Source organism: Natrix helvetica (assembly GCF_964273705.1).
Source record: "Natrix helvetica genome assembly, chromosome: 2".
Taxonomy (NCBI): domain Eukaryota; kingdom Metazoa; phylum Chordata; class Lepidosauria; order Squamata; family Natricidae; genus Natrix; species Natrix helvetica.
Window position 1 is genome coordinate 162,754,660 of NC_138552.1, and position 19,057 is coordinate 162,773,716.

The following is a 19,057-nucleotide window of genomic DNA, read 5'->3' on the forward strand; positions in this document are numbered from 1 at the left end:
AACCAGAAGAGCAGCTCCCACACGCGTGAAGACCAGCAGGGCTATGGTGAGGGATGGAGAAACGGATAGAGCTGATTCTCTGGCACCTCACTCTTGCTGGAGCTTCTTCTGGCCCTTGCTGGGCATACCTCGGTCACTTGGGGAGATGCACAACCTGCTCTCCGCCCCAAGATACTGGCCCGACCCAGCTGCGATTGACGTCAGCCTCGCTAACATGAGGACTGCCGGGGTGGGAATGGGATCTGGGAGGAGGGGACGACGCAAAAGGAGATGGGCCCGTAGCGCCTATCCATGGCTTTAAGAAGCTCAGGGCAGCAGGAACAGGAGGCTGGCCCCACTGAATCTTGCACAACCACCCCGGGGGTCATGCTCGGAGAAAGCCAGAGGGCCCTCATCAAAGATGCTCGTCCATCAGCCGGACTCCCTCTGTCTCTGTCTCTTTCTATTCTCCCCTGAACTGGGAGAATAATACCAGTTAGGACCGGGATTGCCATCACGAAGCAATGATGGCACATGACTGCATTGCTTAGCAATAGCAATTTCTGGTAGCCCCAGTTAACAACTCTAGGCTGTTCCAGGGGAAAGAGGTGGGAACCCAGATAAGGAATGCAGAGTGCTGTAGGGATGGGTTGTGCATCACTTGGAAGGTGCGGAGGGCCAATGCTGGCCATGCATTAATTGTAGGAGATTGGGGAGAGGTTTGGAGAACTATTGCTGGCCACACATAGGAGGGCTGGTGCAGGCTGCATGCGCAGAGTGCCTGGGAAGATCAGGGGAGTGGAATTGGGGTTGCTGTAGGTGGGAGAAAAAGTGAGAATGATTTGCTCTAACCAATTGCAACCTTTCCTGCTGGCTTCCCCATTAACTTGGGGAAGCCAGCAGGGAAGTTTGCAAATGAAAACCATGTGACTGTGACTCCCTACAACTTATAACAGCGAACTAGATATTGATGTATGTGGATCATAATCACATGACTGTAGGGATGCTGTGATGTCTATAATTTTGAGGATGGGGTGTATGTCCATTTTTTCAGCACTACCATAACTTTGAATGGTCACTGAACAAAAGGCTATAAGTTAAGGGCCACCTGTATATTGTTAAATAATTCCATTTACAAAATTAATTTCTATTGTCTTATTTTGAACGTATTAGTTGCAGTGTTATATGGTGAAGACGATTGAGAGATTGTACTAGATTCTTATTAATAGTTGAACAAATGTTGCTTCTCTATAGTATAGAATAATATATTTTTTTATGATAATGGGCAAGAGAGGTTCTAACCTTTTGTGGCATTTCCTCTAATTACCTTGAAGGCAGAAATGCATTGTTTTTGTTTGGTTTCTTTCCAACTGAAAAATTAGGATTTTTAAAAATAAAGTGAAATCTCTCAATGGTATAAATAGAGATATTCCTATAATTTTTCAGTGTTGGATGTTAAAAATAAAATGCCTAGAGAAAGCAGGTGGCAGATTTGGCTAGGCAAAGAAATGAATGTCTTTGTAAAACCCTTAAAGAACAAGCCGAGTTACACTGGGGTAGTGAGAAACTGACCTGAAACTACAAAAACGTCTCTAAATATGTTACAGTTGCTGCACTTCAATCACACTTTAAGTCACCTTTCAAATAAAAATGAAGGTTAGAAGTAGATAAAATGCAGCAAGCCTTTATTGAAAGATTGAGACTTTAGGAATAAAAGTAACTATTTTATTTGAAAAATGCTCCGTACTGACCTTGAGTAAATGAAGAGATCAATGATTGTAAAGCTAAAGGAAGCTAACCTGTTAAGCTTATATGTAGCAGAACAGCCCATCATCTGATTTCATTGATAGGATCCAGAGAAGATTGGGCAATAAACTGTAATAAGCGTTTCTGCCTCATACACACATTGCCTGGCTAAAGCAGTCCTTCAGGTCAGAGCATTTTCAGTAACAGGTAGTAGTGGGCTTCTGAAAGTGTTTGTAATATCTTTTGGGTCAAAATCAATACATCTGTATTGTTATGGAATGCCACATGAATGTATCCACACATGCACACAGTGTCAGTACACATTGTCCTATGTCTGACTATTTTTTTCCTCTCCTTTTGTAGATTGGAGAGAAAGGGATTACAAGAGAGTAAGCAGGCAAACAAGGGAGAAAACACCAGCAGCTTCATATTTAGAGCTGCTAGCTCCAGCATGTTACTTTTAATTCCCCTCTGTAGACTTGCTTACTCCCTTGTAATCCTTTCCTCTCCAATGAATGCAAATGTAAACATTAGTTCCCTTACTAATTATCCCAGTGCCAGGGTAAGTATTCCAAAATCATAAGCACTATTGCCTGCTATGATTTTCCACCTAGCAATTACTTTGCTTAACAACTGAGTTGCTGGTTCCAATTGTGCTCACTAAACAAGGATTACCTGTATTTTTTCTCACCTTTTATTTGACAAAAACTGTTTTACATTGCTGTTAGAAATATATAGAGTTCTTGACTTTCCTTGCTGATTATATTTCTTCCAGAAGGGAAGGCAATATGGCGATCAAAGTAAAATTGGTCTGCAAAGTTTTTAACTTAGCTATCAGGTAGGAACCATGTTTGCCCTCAGAGATGTAACAACTTTGAGAGTGGCTACACACAGTGATTGAATAAAAAGTGTGATCCAGAAAGTGCTTCTTGGAACGTTGTTTTCACAGGTCATTTGCCAAATCTTTCCATTGATTGCAGGATTAGTTCATTTAGCGCAACAGCATAAATACCTGCACACTTTATAGCATTCTCAGGTTCACCACTGCAGTTTCAACAAAATGAGACCATTTAAAGCAGAAGTACCCATATTTTTCTATATGGACTTTTAGCAAGATTTTAGAGATCACGTGGAACCATGTTTGTGTGGGAAAAAAAAAAGCATCATGGGCATTGGAATGAATTCCAGCCTATACCATAAGCACCATACCAGATTTATGGTTCATTAGATAACTCTAAATCCAGCTAAGATCCACATAGAAAAATATGAATTTCTCCAAAGTTGGTGGAGACAGCGGTCATGCACTGGTTAACTTAGCCAGTAACCAATAGAACTGAGTCTACCAAAGTGATGTCATCGCCTCTGAGGAGTGTCCTCCTGCTTTGTTAGACTCAGTTCGATCAGCACTGGCTATGCTAATTGCTCTCTCCTAAACTTATCTATTTAAAAATACTGAATTGGCTACTCTAATTGGTTTTAATTGGCCTTCCTGAAAAAATTTGGCTTCTAAATTACTGGTGAAGGACCGATCGTCGCTGATAGCTCCTCTCGGAGCCAGCGCTCTCACATAGCCCCAGGGCTACTGAGAGGGACTGCCAGGGTTTCTTTCGAGGCTTCTGTCTCCTGACCTTGCCTGTGGCTTACAAAGGCTTACAACAGCACTGGCTGTTGGAGGCTCCGCTCAGCTCTGCCACCTCTGTTGGCTCTCCCTTGCCACCAAATGCCGCCGCTGGGAAACTGCTGCTGCTACTCAGCACTCTTGCCGCCGCTAGACCGCCGCTGCTGCCACCATCACCTCCGCAGCCTCTCCGCAGGGCCATCAACACCCTTATTTCTTGGCGCCTAGCCCATAGGCTCTGTAGCCTCAGTGGCCATTTTGTTTTGGCGCGAAGAAGCTCCGGTGGCCATTTTGACTCCCTCCTTCAAACAACAAGTTGTGATTATAAGCCATGGCTTCCTCTCCTGCCCATGAGCCACAAGCGCCTCCACCTGCCTTGGCCCCATCTCTCGCCACCGAGCCCCCTCCATCTGGAACCCATAGGCTCAGGCCTGCCCCAGAGACTCCCCTCACTGAGGGCCCTTCCAAGACTCCCAGGTCTAGTCACAGGAATACAGCCAATCCACCTTCTCGGGAGGATGGCAATGCCACTCAGGCTCCTCCTAAAAAGGCCAGGGGCAAGATCAAAAACACGGAATCCCATCTGTTTCAGTCCCAGTTGTCTGTTCATCCTAGTCCTTCTCTTGACCTATCTTTTGATTCGGAGGATGACATCTCCCCTGCTGCATCCATTATCCAATTGAAGAAGCCAGGGGCACGGGTGATCTGGCCTGCATTGGGGATGAATCCGAGGGTGGCAGGAGCATCACTCCTGATGAGGAGCCCCTCTACCAGGAAGACATCTCTCCCCCATCCCGCTGCCATTCTTACTCACCTGGCATGGCTGATATCATATCTGAGGCCATCGAATGAGGCGTAGCAGCAGCACTTAAACACAGGTCTTCTAACCCTTCCACTCCACGCAAGTCTGCTTCTTCTTCTGGTTCCAGATGCAGGGATGGTGATCTCTCGGCTTCTTCATCGCATGAGTTACCTGGTACGTCCAATCAACTGTTGGTTTTCGGAGAGGAGGAACATCTGGCAAGAGATTCAGATCTCTCGGAAGACGAGGGCCTTCCCCCGACCCTCCTACCTTTGTCGGTCACTTTAAACCTGCTGTCTTTTGGTCTCTTCTCTTCAAGGCCAAGAAGATTGCTGGCATCCTCCAGGCCAGGTGGGGTGGGGGTTTTACTCTTGGGTGAAGGGATCGGAAGTGGACAAGACTGACACTACTGACCCCCTCTTCATCCAGCCTAAGATGGAAAAGGAGGTGATTCTATTGCCCAGACTCTTCATAGACGTGGTCCAGAATCAATGGGCATCACCAGGTACAGGGCCCCTCCCTAATACCTTGGACAAGCGCCTGTATAATGTGGGACCAGAACTCACCAAGGCTCTAGAGATACCTTCTATTGACTTACCTATAGTTAGCTTCTTCTCTCCAGCCTCAGCAGCTCCTGAAGAAGCTCTTTGCCCTGAAGACAAGAGAATAGAACAAACTCTGATCAAGGGACATCAGGCCTCGGCCTGGGCCATCAGGGTAGCTACCTCTGCTTTTTTCTTTAGTCGCTCTGCTCTCTTATGGCTAAGACAACTTCAAGGGAGACTTCCGGCCTGAGATTCTAGGGCTCGCAGGGACATTAAATTGCAGATGCCTCCTTAGACGCGGCCCATTTCGCGTCCAAAGCCATAGCATCCTCTATCACCATCCGCCGGCTCCTTTGGCTGAAGCAGTGGCAGGTGGAAGCCCGAGCCAAGTGGAGGCTTGCCTCCTCTCCCTATTCTTCCTCCCTTCTCTTTGGTCCTCCTTTAGAACCTCTACTAGTAGAGTCCAAGGATAAGCGGAAGGTCCTGCAACCGGCCACTAAGAAGCAGGAGGGTCGGAATCAGTCCTTTTATCGTAGGCAGCCCTTTTGTAGTCAGGACGGGGGTTCGTCCAACCTCCTTCCGCAGCGTCAGGCTCCTCCCAGTTAGGGCCCCTCCTTCTCCAACAGATCAGGCAGAAGCAACCAGAGATTCCAGCCCAGAAAGTCATTCAGTGACAATACCAACTGCCCCTGTAAGAGGCAGAAGTGACTGCCTGGAGGATCTTCCGATCGGGGGACGTCTGGCAACCTTCGCAGATCGTTGGGATGACACCAATGATGCGTGGGTAAGGTCCACTATAAGATTCGGCCTTCTCTTGGACTTGCTCTCCAACCTCCAAACCACTTTTTCACGTGCCCTATCTCCAGAGAGCCTCACAAGAGGCTCCTAGTAGAGCAGGCCATCCATCATCTGCTCCTCATTCAACCTGTGCCTCCAGGCCAGGTGGGGCGGGGGTTTTACTCTTGTCTCTTTATCGTGCAAAAGTCTTCGGGGGGCTGGAGAGCAATCCTCGATCTCAAATTTCTAAATCGATTCATCAGTTACAGGAGATTCAAAATGCACGCTCTCCTGTCAATCCTAGAGCGTGTGTGCAAACACGATCGCCTCACATCAGTGGACCTCACTGATTCCTCTCAGGGGAAGGTCTTCTTGTCTCGGGAACGCCAGATCAGCCTCAGAGACTTAGCCAATGAGATGCGGAGGAGACAGCTGGTCCCTCTTCTCCATCTGTCTCAACTGCTGGGGAAGATGGTCTCATGCTTCTTCATCGTTCCTTGGGTGCGGCTTCACAGCTCTGCCTTCAGTGGTTTCTTCTGCCATTCCAGAAAACCAACAGCAGATGTTCCCTAGTGAAAGTCAGGTTGACTCCAGAGGTAATCCAATCTCTGGACTGGTGGATTTCCCCGGCCATTTCTCGGGGATCCCTCTTCAGGGAACCTCCACATTTCTTAGTCATGATGGACACGAGCTTAACGGGATGGGGCGCTCACCTGGAGGATCAAGTGTTCTGATTCCGATCTTTCCCACAGTATGAATTGGATAGAGTTGAGGGCCATTCATCTGGCTCTCCTTCATTTCCAATCCTCACTTCGCAACACACACGTGCTGATTCGTACAGACAACACAACGGCCAAGGCGCATGTCAACTGCCAAGGGGGGGACGAGGGTGGTATCTCTCATGGAATCTGCCTTTCGCCTAGGGATCTGGGCGGAGACCAATCTTCTCTTTCTCCATGCCGAACACATCTCGGGCACCGACAACACCCAGGCAGACTGGTTGAGCCGCACAACAATCGACCCTGCGGAGTGGAGCCTGAACCGGCACATCTTCAAACAGCTGTCATCCAGGTACGGGACTAGATCTATTCGCAACAGCATCCAACATGCAGCTGCCCAGCTACCTGTCTCATTACACGACATCAGGCGCGGAAGGGACGTACACCTTCAGGTGCAGGTGGCCTCACAGTCTCCTGTACGCCTTCCCTTCCTTCCCTCTGATACAGAGGGTGATTCGGAAAATGATAGAGGAAGAGGCTCATCCTAATCACCCCTCATTGACCGCGCCGACCCTGGTATGCAGACCTGATCAATCTCTCAGTAGGCCCAGCGTGGCGCCTTCCAAGGATAACGTCCCTTCTTCATCAGAGATCCATTCACCATCCCGACCTGTCCTGGCTCCGCCTAACCGCACAGAGGCTGAGCGGGCAGTCTTGAGTGCGGCTAACCTTTCTGAGACTATCGTTCAAACTATTCAGGCTTCTCGCCACCCAGCCACTAACAGAATCTACTAATCAACGTAGCAGACTTTCATTACTTGGTGCCTTACTCGAGATGCCATCCCCCTGGAGGCTTCAGTTTCCCAGGTTTTGGAGTTCTTGCAACACGGGCTTGATAAAGGGCTCTCGCCAAACACCCTTCAGCGGCAGGTGTCAGCTCTCTCTTCGGTTCTCTCTCTTCACCGAGATGAGCCCCTCTCCTTTCACCCTCATGTGCGCTGCTTCATTAAGGGCGCGTCTAATCTCTGCCCTCCTGTCATACACCGTTTCCCTTTGTGGGATCTAGCCAAAGTACTTGACTTTTTCACTCAACTGCCCTTCGAGCCTCTCAGGCAGCCTCATTGCATCACCTTACACTGAAGACAGCCTTTCTGGTGGCCATCATGTCGGCACTGTGGGTCTAAGAACTGGCGGCCCTTTCCATCCGATCGGACCTGTGTGTATTTCACCCGGACCGTGTGGTTTTTCGCCTTGATCCCACCTTTGTTCCAAAGGTAAATTCGGCCTTTCATCGATCTCTAATCCTCACTCTTCCAAATTTCTGTCCTAATCCTTCTCACAGATTTGAACTCAAAGGCATAGGTAAGACGTGCTCTTAAGATCTGTATCGCCAAGATGGTCATCTTCAGGCGCACCGAAGCTCTCTTCATGTCTTTCCATCCTACCAATAAGGAGCTAAAAGCTTCTCCATCTATGGTTGGGCGCTGGCTCCGATCTGCCATTTCAAGTGCCTACCTGGCACATCACCTCACTCCTCCATCCACGGCGCATTCCACACACAGTGCGGCTACGTCGGCAGCGGGGACAAGGCAGGCCTCGGTGAAGGAGATCTGCAAGGTGGCCATGTGGACTACTCCTACTCCCTTTATCTGCCATCATAAGGTGGATAGATATGCTTCGGCGGATGCGGCATTCGGTCGGCGGGTACTTCAACAAGTTCTTCCCTCTTCAAGCTCTTCAAGCTCCTAGTCCAGTCTCATTCCCACCCGGGGACAGGCCTAGCTTTGGTACGTCCCATGCATGACCGCTGTCTCCACCAACTTTGGAGAATGGGGCATTGGTTCTTACCTGATATGCCCCTTCTCTGGGCAGGTGGAGACAGCGGTCATCCCCACCCTTTAAGGATCTGGCCTAGTTCGCAGAGGGAGTTCTGGAAGAAATGCTGGAGCATCAAGGAATTGAGAGCAATCGAATAGCGCACAGCAGTCTACTATGTAGAGAAAGTGGGAGGACACTCCTCAAAGGCGGTGACATCAGTTTAATAGACTCCATTCTATTGGTTACTGGTTGAGTTAACCCGTGCATGATCCACCTGCCCAGAGAAGGGGCGTATCAGGTAAGAACCAATGCCCCAATTTGTGCTCGAAATGATCTGGAGTGCTCATTTTTAGAACACAAAAGTACCATTAGAATTGGCACACTCTAGAAGAAAATGAGACAACAGGCACAGTTTCAGGAGAAAAATCAAGCGTTCTAGTTAATATCAGAAGATTCTGTTACTAGACTGTGAAATTCTATACGGCCCAGGTCCTGTGATTCAGATTTAACTGCCTGTAGGCTACTCAGAAAGTTGCCAGAATACTGTCCATCTTTTACTGTAAGCCAAGGAAGTTTTCTATTTCTGTTAGATCTATGATACAATATTATAAAATCTCCGTTGGGTATCATTGCAAATTAGTTTGAGGCTCTATTTGCAATGTGCATAACTATATATTTTTTTCAAAACTGCTACCTGCTCCAGTTCAAAATCAAAGAGACCATGCCAAGCTTGAGATTCTTTTAGCTGGTTGACTTGTTTTTCACATTGTACTTAACAGGCGGTGACAGCAAAGCCAGATATTTAATCAGTTTTGCTTGTAACAGCAAAACAGACCCAGTAAGCACTTCTTTGGCAGCAGTGTGGTTTGATATATTCAGCAAATATTATTTGTACATCTGTCAATAACTATAAGGCAGTCTCCATAATGAGGACAGCAGGGATTTGTGCTGGAGTTTATTGCCACTCTTGACTTTAAAAGGTCAGCCTCTCAGAAAAAGGGTTAGAAATTTGCATTCCTCAAAAATGTTCTTTCTACTGAAGCTATCTCCCAGTTACAGCAGTTTTCTATGGCTGATAAGCAGCACATATAAAAAAGAATAATTATAGATCAGCAGAGGGAAAAAAATGACATGCAACTTAAATTTTAAAACGCCATTGCATTCTGCTGATAAGAATGAGTGCTTTTGCTGGACAGAAGCGATTACAAGGTAGAATTGGGAAGCAAATTATATTTACAAGAGATAGAAAAATGTTTCTAGTAGGAGTTCAAAACAGACAATTTCTTTTCTTGTTCGGCGAACTGCGGTTTAAAAACAACTTACTTTGAGGGCTGATGTTTTGAAGGGGCAAAACGCCAGGCTTTCTCCTGCTACTTTTCTAAATTACTGCAGTTCCTTAGTTGGCATCGCAGTCCCATTGTGCTATCCATGCATGAAAAAGCTCTGTGTGAGGAGTGAACACACATGTTGAGTAATTTATGCTTCAGTTGCTCAAATGCAAACATGCATTTGCAACCATAGAAATATTTTCGATATAGACACCCAGGAAATAATTATTCCAAATATAATAGTTACATTTTTCCTAAATTTTGATTTGAGTTGAGAATTTTTTATAAGCACTGAAGTACATACTATATGTCAATTCTGTCATGCTTTCTAAAGATGTGTTCTCTTTACAGACCAGAATTGGGGTAAGTGTGTGTTTGTGTGTGTATTTTAATCAGTTCAATTTCTTTTTTAGGTTTTGGACTTGGTGAAAGGTATGCATTATCAGCTGGCCTGCCAAAAATACTTCGAACTGACTCATGATGTAAGTACTTATTTCACTGTTGTGTTTGGGAATCAGACGGAAGACTCTAGCAAAGCCAGGAAACTATTCTGTTCACAGTCATTGCCAGTGCCACCCATTATTAGTTATGCTGAGCTAATGATTAAATAGCAGACATCTTTGATTCCATGAAACAATTAACTCTTGGTAATTATACACTATTATAGCTTCTCTGCTTTTCTCCTCCTAGAGAAAGGTGTAGTATGGATCCTGTGGATGTGTGGATCCTAGTGCTTTTGAAGCTTAGAGACTGGAATCTGAAAGAGATCTAATTTTTGCAGCTTCTACAGGTTCCTCTGGTCCAATCCCTGATAATGCTCTACAGTCTTTTAGACCGGTGTCTCTTAACTTCAGCAATTTTAGGAAGTGTGGATTTCAACTTCCAGAATTTCCTAGTCACTTGAGAATTTTATATCATCTGTTATATTTTACAAGGAAAGGAGCCCTGGATGAATGATATAGCCAGCAAATGCAGCTTTGTATTTAACCCAAGGCAATGATAAAATTATTTCTTCTAGGCCAGTGGAAAGTTACTGCTATGCTTTGTACCTCAAGTACAACTTATCCATCTTTTAAGTCAGGATAAAAGCAAATCATCACATGCATAATGTAGCCTAGTTGCCATCATACTATTACTATAAAACTTTATAAAACTATAAATTATGGCAGCGGAAGACAGAAAACCACTCTCTGGATAGTGGTTTATAATGTTTTGATGTACTTCAAATGTTGCTTTTCACTCTATTTCGCAAATACGTTAGAAGCCAAATTTCAGCTTTTGATTTGTATTACAGTACTTTAATACGATCATATACCTAGAATATATAATGCAAAAGGCCAAGTTTATTAATTTCAAAGGGCATTTTTAATTGCCAAATTGTTTGCATGCTATATATCTGTGATGGCTAACCGTTTTCTACAGGTGTGCCAAAATTATGCGCATGTGTGCTATCGTGCGCACACGGGTGCCCACCTCTGCCCATGCACGTGCGAACCCCTGAATGCATGCGCGACCCCCCCGCACACATGCATGCGCAACCCCCCCTCCAGAGGCTTTCCTGAAGCCTGGGGAGGGTGAAAACGGCCTCCCCCAGCTGCTGTGCCGGCAAATATGGTTCCGTGTTCTACCTGTGGCATGTATGCCATAATTTCACCACCACGGCTATATATTATTTAAAGTTGAATTCTAACTTTCAGTGTTCAGTTCTCTCTTTAGTTTTGGTGCATAGGATTAATTCTAGTTGTTATTATTGCTTTGTTTTCATGATTTGGACACATCTCCAATGGAATACTGTTCTGTAGCCTTCTTCAGGATCTTGTCTTGCCGTTGAAATATTCTTTTAGCATACCAAAATGCCATGTTATGGACGAGGGAAGAACACTGGTGGAGTCATGTCAGCAGCTACTAATGGATAGGCATTTGGCTTAGGGCATTATGGTGCCACAATCTCACATACCAAGAGAAAATATTGTAACAGGAAGGCTTGCTTGACCTTCTTAGGACTCTGCTTCTCAAAGTATGAACAGAAACAATTGTAGACAAGGAAGACATATTAAGGGGCCTTTTGAGCACAGAAGATCAGCAGTGTATCTTTACTTTGTGGACGTTCTACTTGATAATAATTTAAAGACTGTGCTGGATCCAGTTGCAAAAGTTCCAGAGTTCAGTATTTTGCTTATTGGAAGACCACAAGCAGGGCAAAAGAATCGTAGAACTGCTTGATCATGTCTGAAAAAAGGGAGGTGGCTATTATTCACCCAATCACACTCTTGATATTGTACATTGCTAATTCGTAGTGAGCATCTTTGGCTATTACAGTTCTATCTTGACTATTGTCAGCTTCTTGTTGATTCTGGTATTTGCTTCTGGATTTGAACTTTGGGCGATTCTTATTCATAGGAGTAAATGAAAGTTCAATTCCAAGAATGTTGAATAAAAATATTTGTGAATACAGGTTAAATTCTAAACAAAGCATTAAAAGAATAAATGTGTATTCTTTTAAAAATGCAAATTGGTACAGTATTTGAAAATATATTGAGGAAGGGGAAATGATTATAGTCACATCAGCTTCAAATTGGATTTACTTTTAGGTGTCAAATATCAAATTCAGTTTTAGATCCAAAAATAATGAAACTATAAGCAAAAAAGCTTGAAGCTCTGTGTGTGTGTGTGTGTGTGTGTGTGTGTGTGTTTTCCCATTGGTATTATAACAGCCCACTATCATTAAAATGAGACAAAACAATGACATAAAGATATAACCCGCTTATGGCATAAACACATTCACAGTTGCAACATAAATACATGATCAGTGAAAAAAGTTCTAGCTATTGTAGTGAAAGTGGGGAGTTTCAGTGTGTGTTCTTTGTCATTGGTTATTGACCTAATGTGCTTTTCGACTCTCAGAGATCACAGAATAGCTGATTACATTAAAAATAATAATATTAAAAAAGAAATGCATGCATTTTTTAAATAATATGTTTCTATGTAATTCCTGTGGAATTCAGTCAGACTTTCTCCCCGAACAACACATAAAGGATTGCAGCTTAAACAGCATATTTACAGTAGAGACCTAATCAGGATTGTTGGTTCTGAGCATTATTTCCCAAATGAGTTTGTATGGAGCCCTGGGGTTCCACAAGAGATTGTTGTGTTATTGTTTTTTTTTAAAAAAAACTTCTGCATTCTGTAAAATCCTAGTACTTGGAAAGCTGGTATTTTCATGCGCTTCAGTTCAGCTGCTAGTCTCCCTTTTTGCTAGGATTTCCACAAAAGATAATTGCAAATAAATCTTTTTTTAACCTTCATACATAGTGCCAAGCTAGTTGGAGATGAGATAATTTTTATGCAGTGATTGAGATCTGAAAATTATTTTAAGGTTTCTTCTGAAGTAAAAAGTTTGAGAAAGGCTGCTCTATAGCTCTATGGTGTCCTGTCTTTCTCAGAGGCCATTAATTCTAGTAGGCTAAGAAAAGAAAGAGTCAACTATGGAGTCCTGTAAGACTAGAGTACGACTAGATGATAAGGTGAAAACTGAATGCCTGATGACTGGATTGCCAGTCGAGACAAATAATTGTTTTCCTCACATTTGATATGGATACGTTTCCACTTCTTGTCTCAATTATTTGTTTGCCTTAACTGATAAACTTGTGCATTTACACCCACACTAATGGATTCTTGTGCTTGAATGCCTCTTAAATGCTTTGCTATCATGAATGATTTAGCTGAGCCAATAATCTTAGTAAATATAATGTGTGTCAAAATACGTTAGTAAGCTGTCAGAGCCATTCGGTTATAAACAGTAATAATTAGAACAGTTGCCATTAAACTTGGCAACGTACATATCCATGATTATAAGGAAACTGCCAGTTTTAATGTAGCTTTCACAAGCATAATGCATTTGATATTGTGCTAACTGTTGCCTTTCTAATGATTTGTAAAGAAGAAAGACTAATTTGCTTTTTCAGTTTTTCTGGTGGTCAAACCTCAGCTTCTTCGTTGATCAAATAATATGCTTGAGAAAGTATATAAATAAGAAACCATTCCATATGGCCTTTGTGTAATAACAGCTTGCCTCATTATCACCTGCCATTCTGCAACTTCTTGATTAAAGCCGTAAGATCACACGGGTTCAACATCAGGAGTTCAACTATTTTTAAAGCCCCGTGGTATAACACCAAAAGAATGCTAAGTTTTAAATGAAGGGTACAGTTCAGATTGAACAGAATCTAAAAATGTTTAGCTTTAGAAGATAAAACACAAGGTGTGCAAAATAGAGGAAGCTGCTTTTAATCTAATGTCCTTTTATTGCTTTGTTAGTCTGTATTGGAAGGTTTGGGGGTGAGGAGTTATTTTGCTTTTTTGTTTTATAGACATTAAATGTGTTTGGTTTTACTTTCCTTGTGCAGCAGAACTTTGTGGTTGTAGTAGTGATAGAAGATTAGATTATATGTAAGTAACTCTTTAGGCCCGTGTTGGTGAACCTATGATGTGTGTGCCACAGGCGGCATGCAGAGCCCTCTGGTCACCCCAGCCCACCTCCACTGTGCATGTGCACGTGCCTTCTGCTGGCCAGCTGGTTTTTGGGTCTCTGCTGTGCATGTACAGGGGACAGGGCGCATGCGGGAAATATGCACGCATGGGCAAGGGAGCACAGGGGGTGGGACACATGCGCGGGGTGGGTGTGTCATGTGGTACCTCTCTTCATGGTGCCACAAAAAAGGCAGTGTCTATGCTAAGGATTATTAGAAAAAGTTTAGGAAACCAAGTGCAATGCCATTATACAAAGCTCTTGTACATCTACATCTTGGCAATTCTGGTTGCCAGGTTTGAAAAAAGAATTGGAAAAATGCAGAAAAGGGTTATCTAAATGATCAGAAGAACCCCTTTCCACAAGAGAAAGGCTAGAACTTGGGGTCTCTTCGCTTAAAAAAATGAGAGATTGAGAGGAGACATGATCAAGATGTATAAAATGATGTCTGAGTGATTATGTGCCATCAAGGTTTTTTTTTTTCAACTCGAAGGAGCAAGTGGAGAAGGGAAAAGAGGCAGGGGCAGTAGGTATTTACGCTGCCTTAAGTTGATCAGAAATAAAGGCAGGTAAAAACTGAAAAAATAACCAAGAGGCATTTGGTTGGCCAGTAAGAAAAACACAATTCTGAACTAAGATGTGTCTTGGCCTGATCCTCTAAGGCAGGGGTGTCCAAACTTGGCAACTTTAAGACTTGTGGACTTCAACTCCCAGAATTCCCCAGCCAGCTGGCTGGGGGAATTCTGGGAGTTGAAGTCCACAAGTCTTAAAGTTGCCAAGTTTGGACACCCCTGCTCTAAGGCTAATCTTTAGTTCTTTTTCATTCTTTTTCATTTAAAAATTACTTGCTTTACAAGTTTTCCTTTATGTTGAAAAAAACTGTAGAGATTTGGTAGTAACAAACTCTGACTTTGAAGGCTCTAAACTAGGACCTGTCTAGTTACTTGTTTCTCTCTAGAAGTAAAAGATTGGCAGTTGGACAATAAGGCAGCGGAGAGGGCATCTTGGATTTAATTGTGCATCCATGCGGTGGGCTGCCTGTTACGTTGGATTCAGAAACAGCTGGAAATTATAAATCCAAAGGATTTGGTTGGCTCCAAAGTGGGGGGGAAAGTCAATACACAACAATTTACAAAGTTGCCAAGAGCAATACCAGGAAAAGAACTGACAAAAATCTTCAATTTGTTTAGTAGCCAAGGGATTTGCTCCTTTCAAATCCTTTTTACCAGTTCATAGGAATCTTGTTTTTCATCTGCTGCTGCTAGGGAGAAAGGGGACATACCACACCCCCACCCAAATCATACAGGACTGTAAATTAAGAACCAGCAAACAAGCCTCTTAGCAAGAGTCACGAGAACCTGAATATACAACCAGGGAATGTGGTTTAGTTTTGTTGCTGCTGCTTGTATATGATCAAATAATCTGTAAAAACAGAAAAGTAAGAAATGAATTGTCTTTGCTATGTAGCCCATATTTTTGTCTGCCATTTTAATCTTTAGTTTTCCTCCGATTTGTAGTAAAACAAGGGTAATCCTGTCTGAAAATATGCTTTGACTCTTAAGTAGTGTCTCTCAAATCATGACTCTTTAAGAAATAACTATTTCAAGGAGGCCAGGAAAACAATAGTTTATGAACGCAGTAAGATTTACTCTTTCTCTCTTTTTGCCTGATACGTACCCCAATGTTGCTTTGGAAAATCCTAAAACTGCAGATTGGTCTACTACTACGTTCATACCACTGATAGAAAGGCATGGTGAAATCCAATTATAGCATTTAGCCAAACTACCCTTTGAAATGGAATTGTTGCAACATTTCAACAATGTTGTAAATTCAGTGCGCATTCTAAAGAAAATGTACATGCAGTATGATTTTCAGGAATAGAAAGTTCCCGAAAATGATACCTTTGGCAAAAGTTACCATTAATAATAATAGGAGAAGAAATAATTTCACCTAGTTTTTCATAGCACCTGTATATAAGTGGGTTTTCAGATTCTAGCTATCTTTTTTTTAAAGAATATTTGTGGGGAGGAAACAGGGAAAAGAGGATGCTGAAAATTGCATTCTTTCATTCAAGCTAATTTAATTTTACCCTAAAACTTTACAGAATATAATAACTGAACACGCTCCTCCCCCCCCCTTTTTTTTTTCTATACAGGTCAAAGAAATTGGTTTTTCTCTGAGCCATCCCAATCAGTACTTTATAGAAAGTCAGCAGCTACTTGGCAGCAGCAAAGAAATAAAAAAAGATGAAAGGCAGTTTGAAAGCTCCCAGCCGAAACCCAGCGCGCTCCCAGCTGAAACACAGGCAGCTATACCTACGACTTCCTCTTTAAGTACAACAGAAAAAATGGAACTGGAAGGACTTGAGGATTACTTTGCTGAAGATTAAACAATTCCATCACTTTTCTGTTTGCTTCCTGTTATCTTCCTATATTGCAAAGCGGTGCTGTGTGAATGTCCTATAAAGACATTGTAAATGTGCAGAGTTGTGTTCTACATAGAAAGTGTGGAACAGTATCGCGAAAGAAAAAGTTTGGAAAAACAGACATTTTCTTGTAAGCACAAAAATCAGTTGCAAGATTGAACAATAAAATGGTTCATGTCTCATTTCTGTTTCCATGGGCAAATGCTAGAATTGTAGGCTTTCCATCATCCAGTGTTGCCTGTTTCATTCTCTTTTTAACTCCAAGTCTTTTTCCTTGATAGAACTGGTTTTGAAATATAGAGAAATGCGGATATATATAATGCAGTTTAGGTCATTCCTGCAAGATCTATTGTATCATAAACAATTCATGATTACTTTATGAATTCCTCCTAAAATGCAAAATCTTCTTGCTGTGATTTCAAGCGGCAAAGCTTGTTTCAAAAGGAAACAAGATTTTAAAGGCATGTTGTTAAACTTACATAATAAAGCCTGTACAATTAAAAAGGAGTAGCTTTATATACCTACTTCTAAGGTTCCGACCATGATCCCTCTTTGTAAGAAATTTGTCTAGTGAAACATGACAAAAAACAGAAACATCAATGAACTGGGTACATTAGAAGTAGAGCTATGCACTAATATAGATAAGGGTGTTGGGAAACCTAGTATAATTATGAAAATCAGACATTTTTAAAATGGATTTTGCATCTCTGAAAAAGACTACATGTTTACGATGCAAGTTCCAATTTCAAGATTGATCAGTTTTGGCACTTTACATTAGAGTACCAAATCAAATAAATAAAATTAGTTTTACATAATCAAGAACGAATGAATGAAATCTCATTAAAATTACCTTGAAGGAAAATAGTAAATGCCGCCTAAGGTTCAATCTTGTAACCACTGACATTGGAGGAAACCCCATTAACTTGATGGAATTAATTTTTTTATTAGCTACGTCTGATAGCTGTAAGGTCTCAGGTATACAATTTTCTTAGAAGGTGGTGGGCTTTGTGTGTGTGCAGGAATTTAAAAATCTTTGCTACACACACACACACACACACACATGCAATAGACTTGTAGCCATTAATGAGATCCTCTAGCTTTTACAGTAATTATATTATCTCAATTGCTGTATAAGTTGTAATCCTATTACTTTTCAGGTAATGCTTCAATGAATTGCCATTAGTGCAGGCTCCTATATGCTGAAATGGTTATGCCCTTGTTACGTATTCAGAAGCTGTAGAAAGCAATATATTTGCTATTCTTCACAATTCATGGCATTTTAAGAATTTGAAAGCAGTGAATTCTCAATTGAATATGAAGCTATAAAGTTTTGTCTTCCAAATCACTAGCTGTTACACAGGCATGTCTTTCGTAATTGTGAGCTTCTATCATTTTTTTGCTTCTCTAAAGAACTCACTTTTTGGGGGGGTTTATGGTTCCAGTTATTTAACCGAGCATCAACACTCAACAGGAGTATAAAAGAAAATGATACCATCATCACTATAAATATTCTTTAGGCTTCTAAGTAGCCATCTGGGAATCGGATAGATCAAAATAGTCTGTAGTCAGTGGGTTTTGCCAACCCCATCAATAGATTTCTCTGGACATGGTGTCACCCTCCATGACGAATGCATGCTGTCTCTTTTGGGCCAGGCTTCCTGTGTATTCCCATCCCTACAAGGTTTGGTTTGGAGATCTAAGCTTAACCTAGGGAATCTTGCTTGGTGATGCGTTGAGCTTCTTACAGCTTCTCAAAAAGTAATATTATTTAAAAGAAAAAAACCTCTTAGATTAAGTTAAACTGGATCTTATAGCTTCTGGTATTATTTTTATTTATTTATTTGTATCCCGCCTTTATTATTTTTACAAATAATGATGAAAGCGGTGAACATATCCAACATTCCTTCCACCTGGCATACCTGGTACCCAGAGCCTTTCATGCTTAAACCGGGACCAGAACTCAACCACCTCCCACTTTGAGCAGCTATATCCAGATACAGATTAAATTGGGAGAGATTTAAACCGATATAAAGCAATATAAAATGTTCCTTTGCAGCACTGAAATCTTCATTGTAAGGAACCTTTTCTAAGCAGGGGCCATACACTTTTCCTTTGGAAACTGGAGTGGCTTCCAAAATTCAGATAATAGAGCAGCACTTTTAAAAAATTGCAGCGAAAACCACAGCACTGAGTTTTCTAGGACTAATAAAAGCATGAAGTGTCCATTATAGTGGGAGGAATAGTGCTGGTTAAATAGAAAGGTTGTGCTTTTGTAGTTGCATATTGAAAGAGCAAGGGGGTTGTGTTGAAGTAGATGGCTGTTGTCATCTGCTCTTGCTTCCCTGCAAATTTCTCTCTTTATCAACATTTCCCTCTTAAATACAGGTGATAGGAGGTAATTTTTCAGGGAGAGGAGATACTGGGGCTGTTTACCCAAAAGGCAACTGTCTTGGTGCTCAGTGAGGTCCCCCTTTTTGTTACAGTTGTACTTCTTATTCTTTCAACTGCTCAATAGAATTATATAGGAGGAAAAAGCATTTTGGATGAAGTTGCTTCTGAGTGGTCTCATCTGTTGTTAATTCACAATTTCTCCATGGATTCATAATTCCAGGAGATTAAATGATAGAAGAAACAACCAGAGCAATTGGGGGGGGGGGAGAGCAAATACAGCCTTGGTTCACACCCTACCACTGTGTCTTACCTTATTGTGTTGATGGAATTATCATCCAACCAATTTCGTTGTATTTTAAGTACAATGACAATAAAGATTAT

General features: G+C 42.3%; 1 protein-coding gene across 1 annotated transcript in view; it reads left to right on the top strand.

The window, feature by feature from the left end:
- PRIM2 (DNA primase subunit 2) overlaps nucleotides 1-16,995 on the top strand; it is a 95,907-nt gene extending 78,912 nt beyond the window's left edge. Inside the window, exons 13-14 of the mRNA XM_081942585.1 lie at nucleotides 9,746-9,814; nucleotides 16,016-16,995. Of these exons, the coding sequence (XP_081798711.1) occupies nucleotides 9,746-9,814; nucleotides 16,016-16,249 (303 nt within the window). The 3' untranslated portion in view covers nucleotides 16,250-16,995. The remainder of the gene's footprint in view (nucleotides 1-9,745; nucleotides 9,815-16,015) is intronic.
- Nucleotides 16,996-19,057: the final 2,062 nt, after the last annotated feature.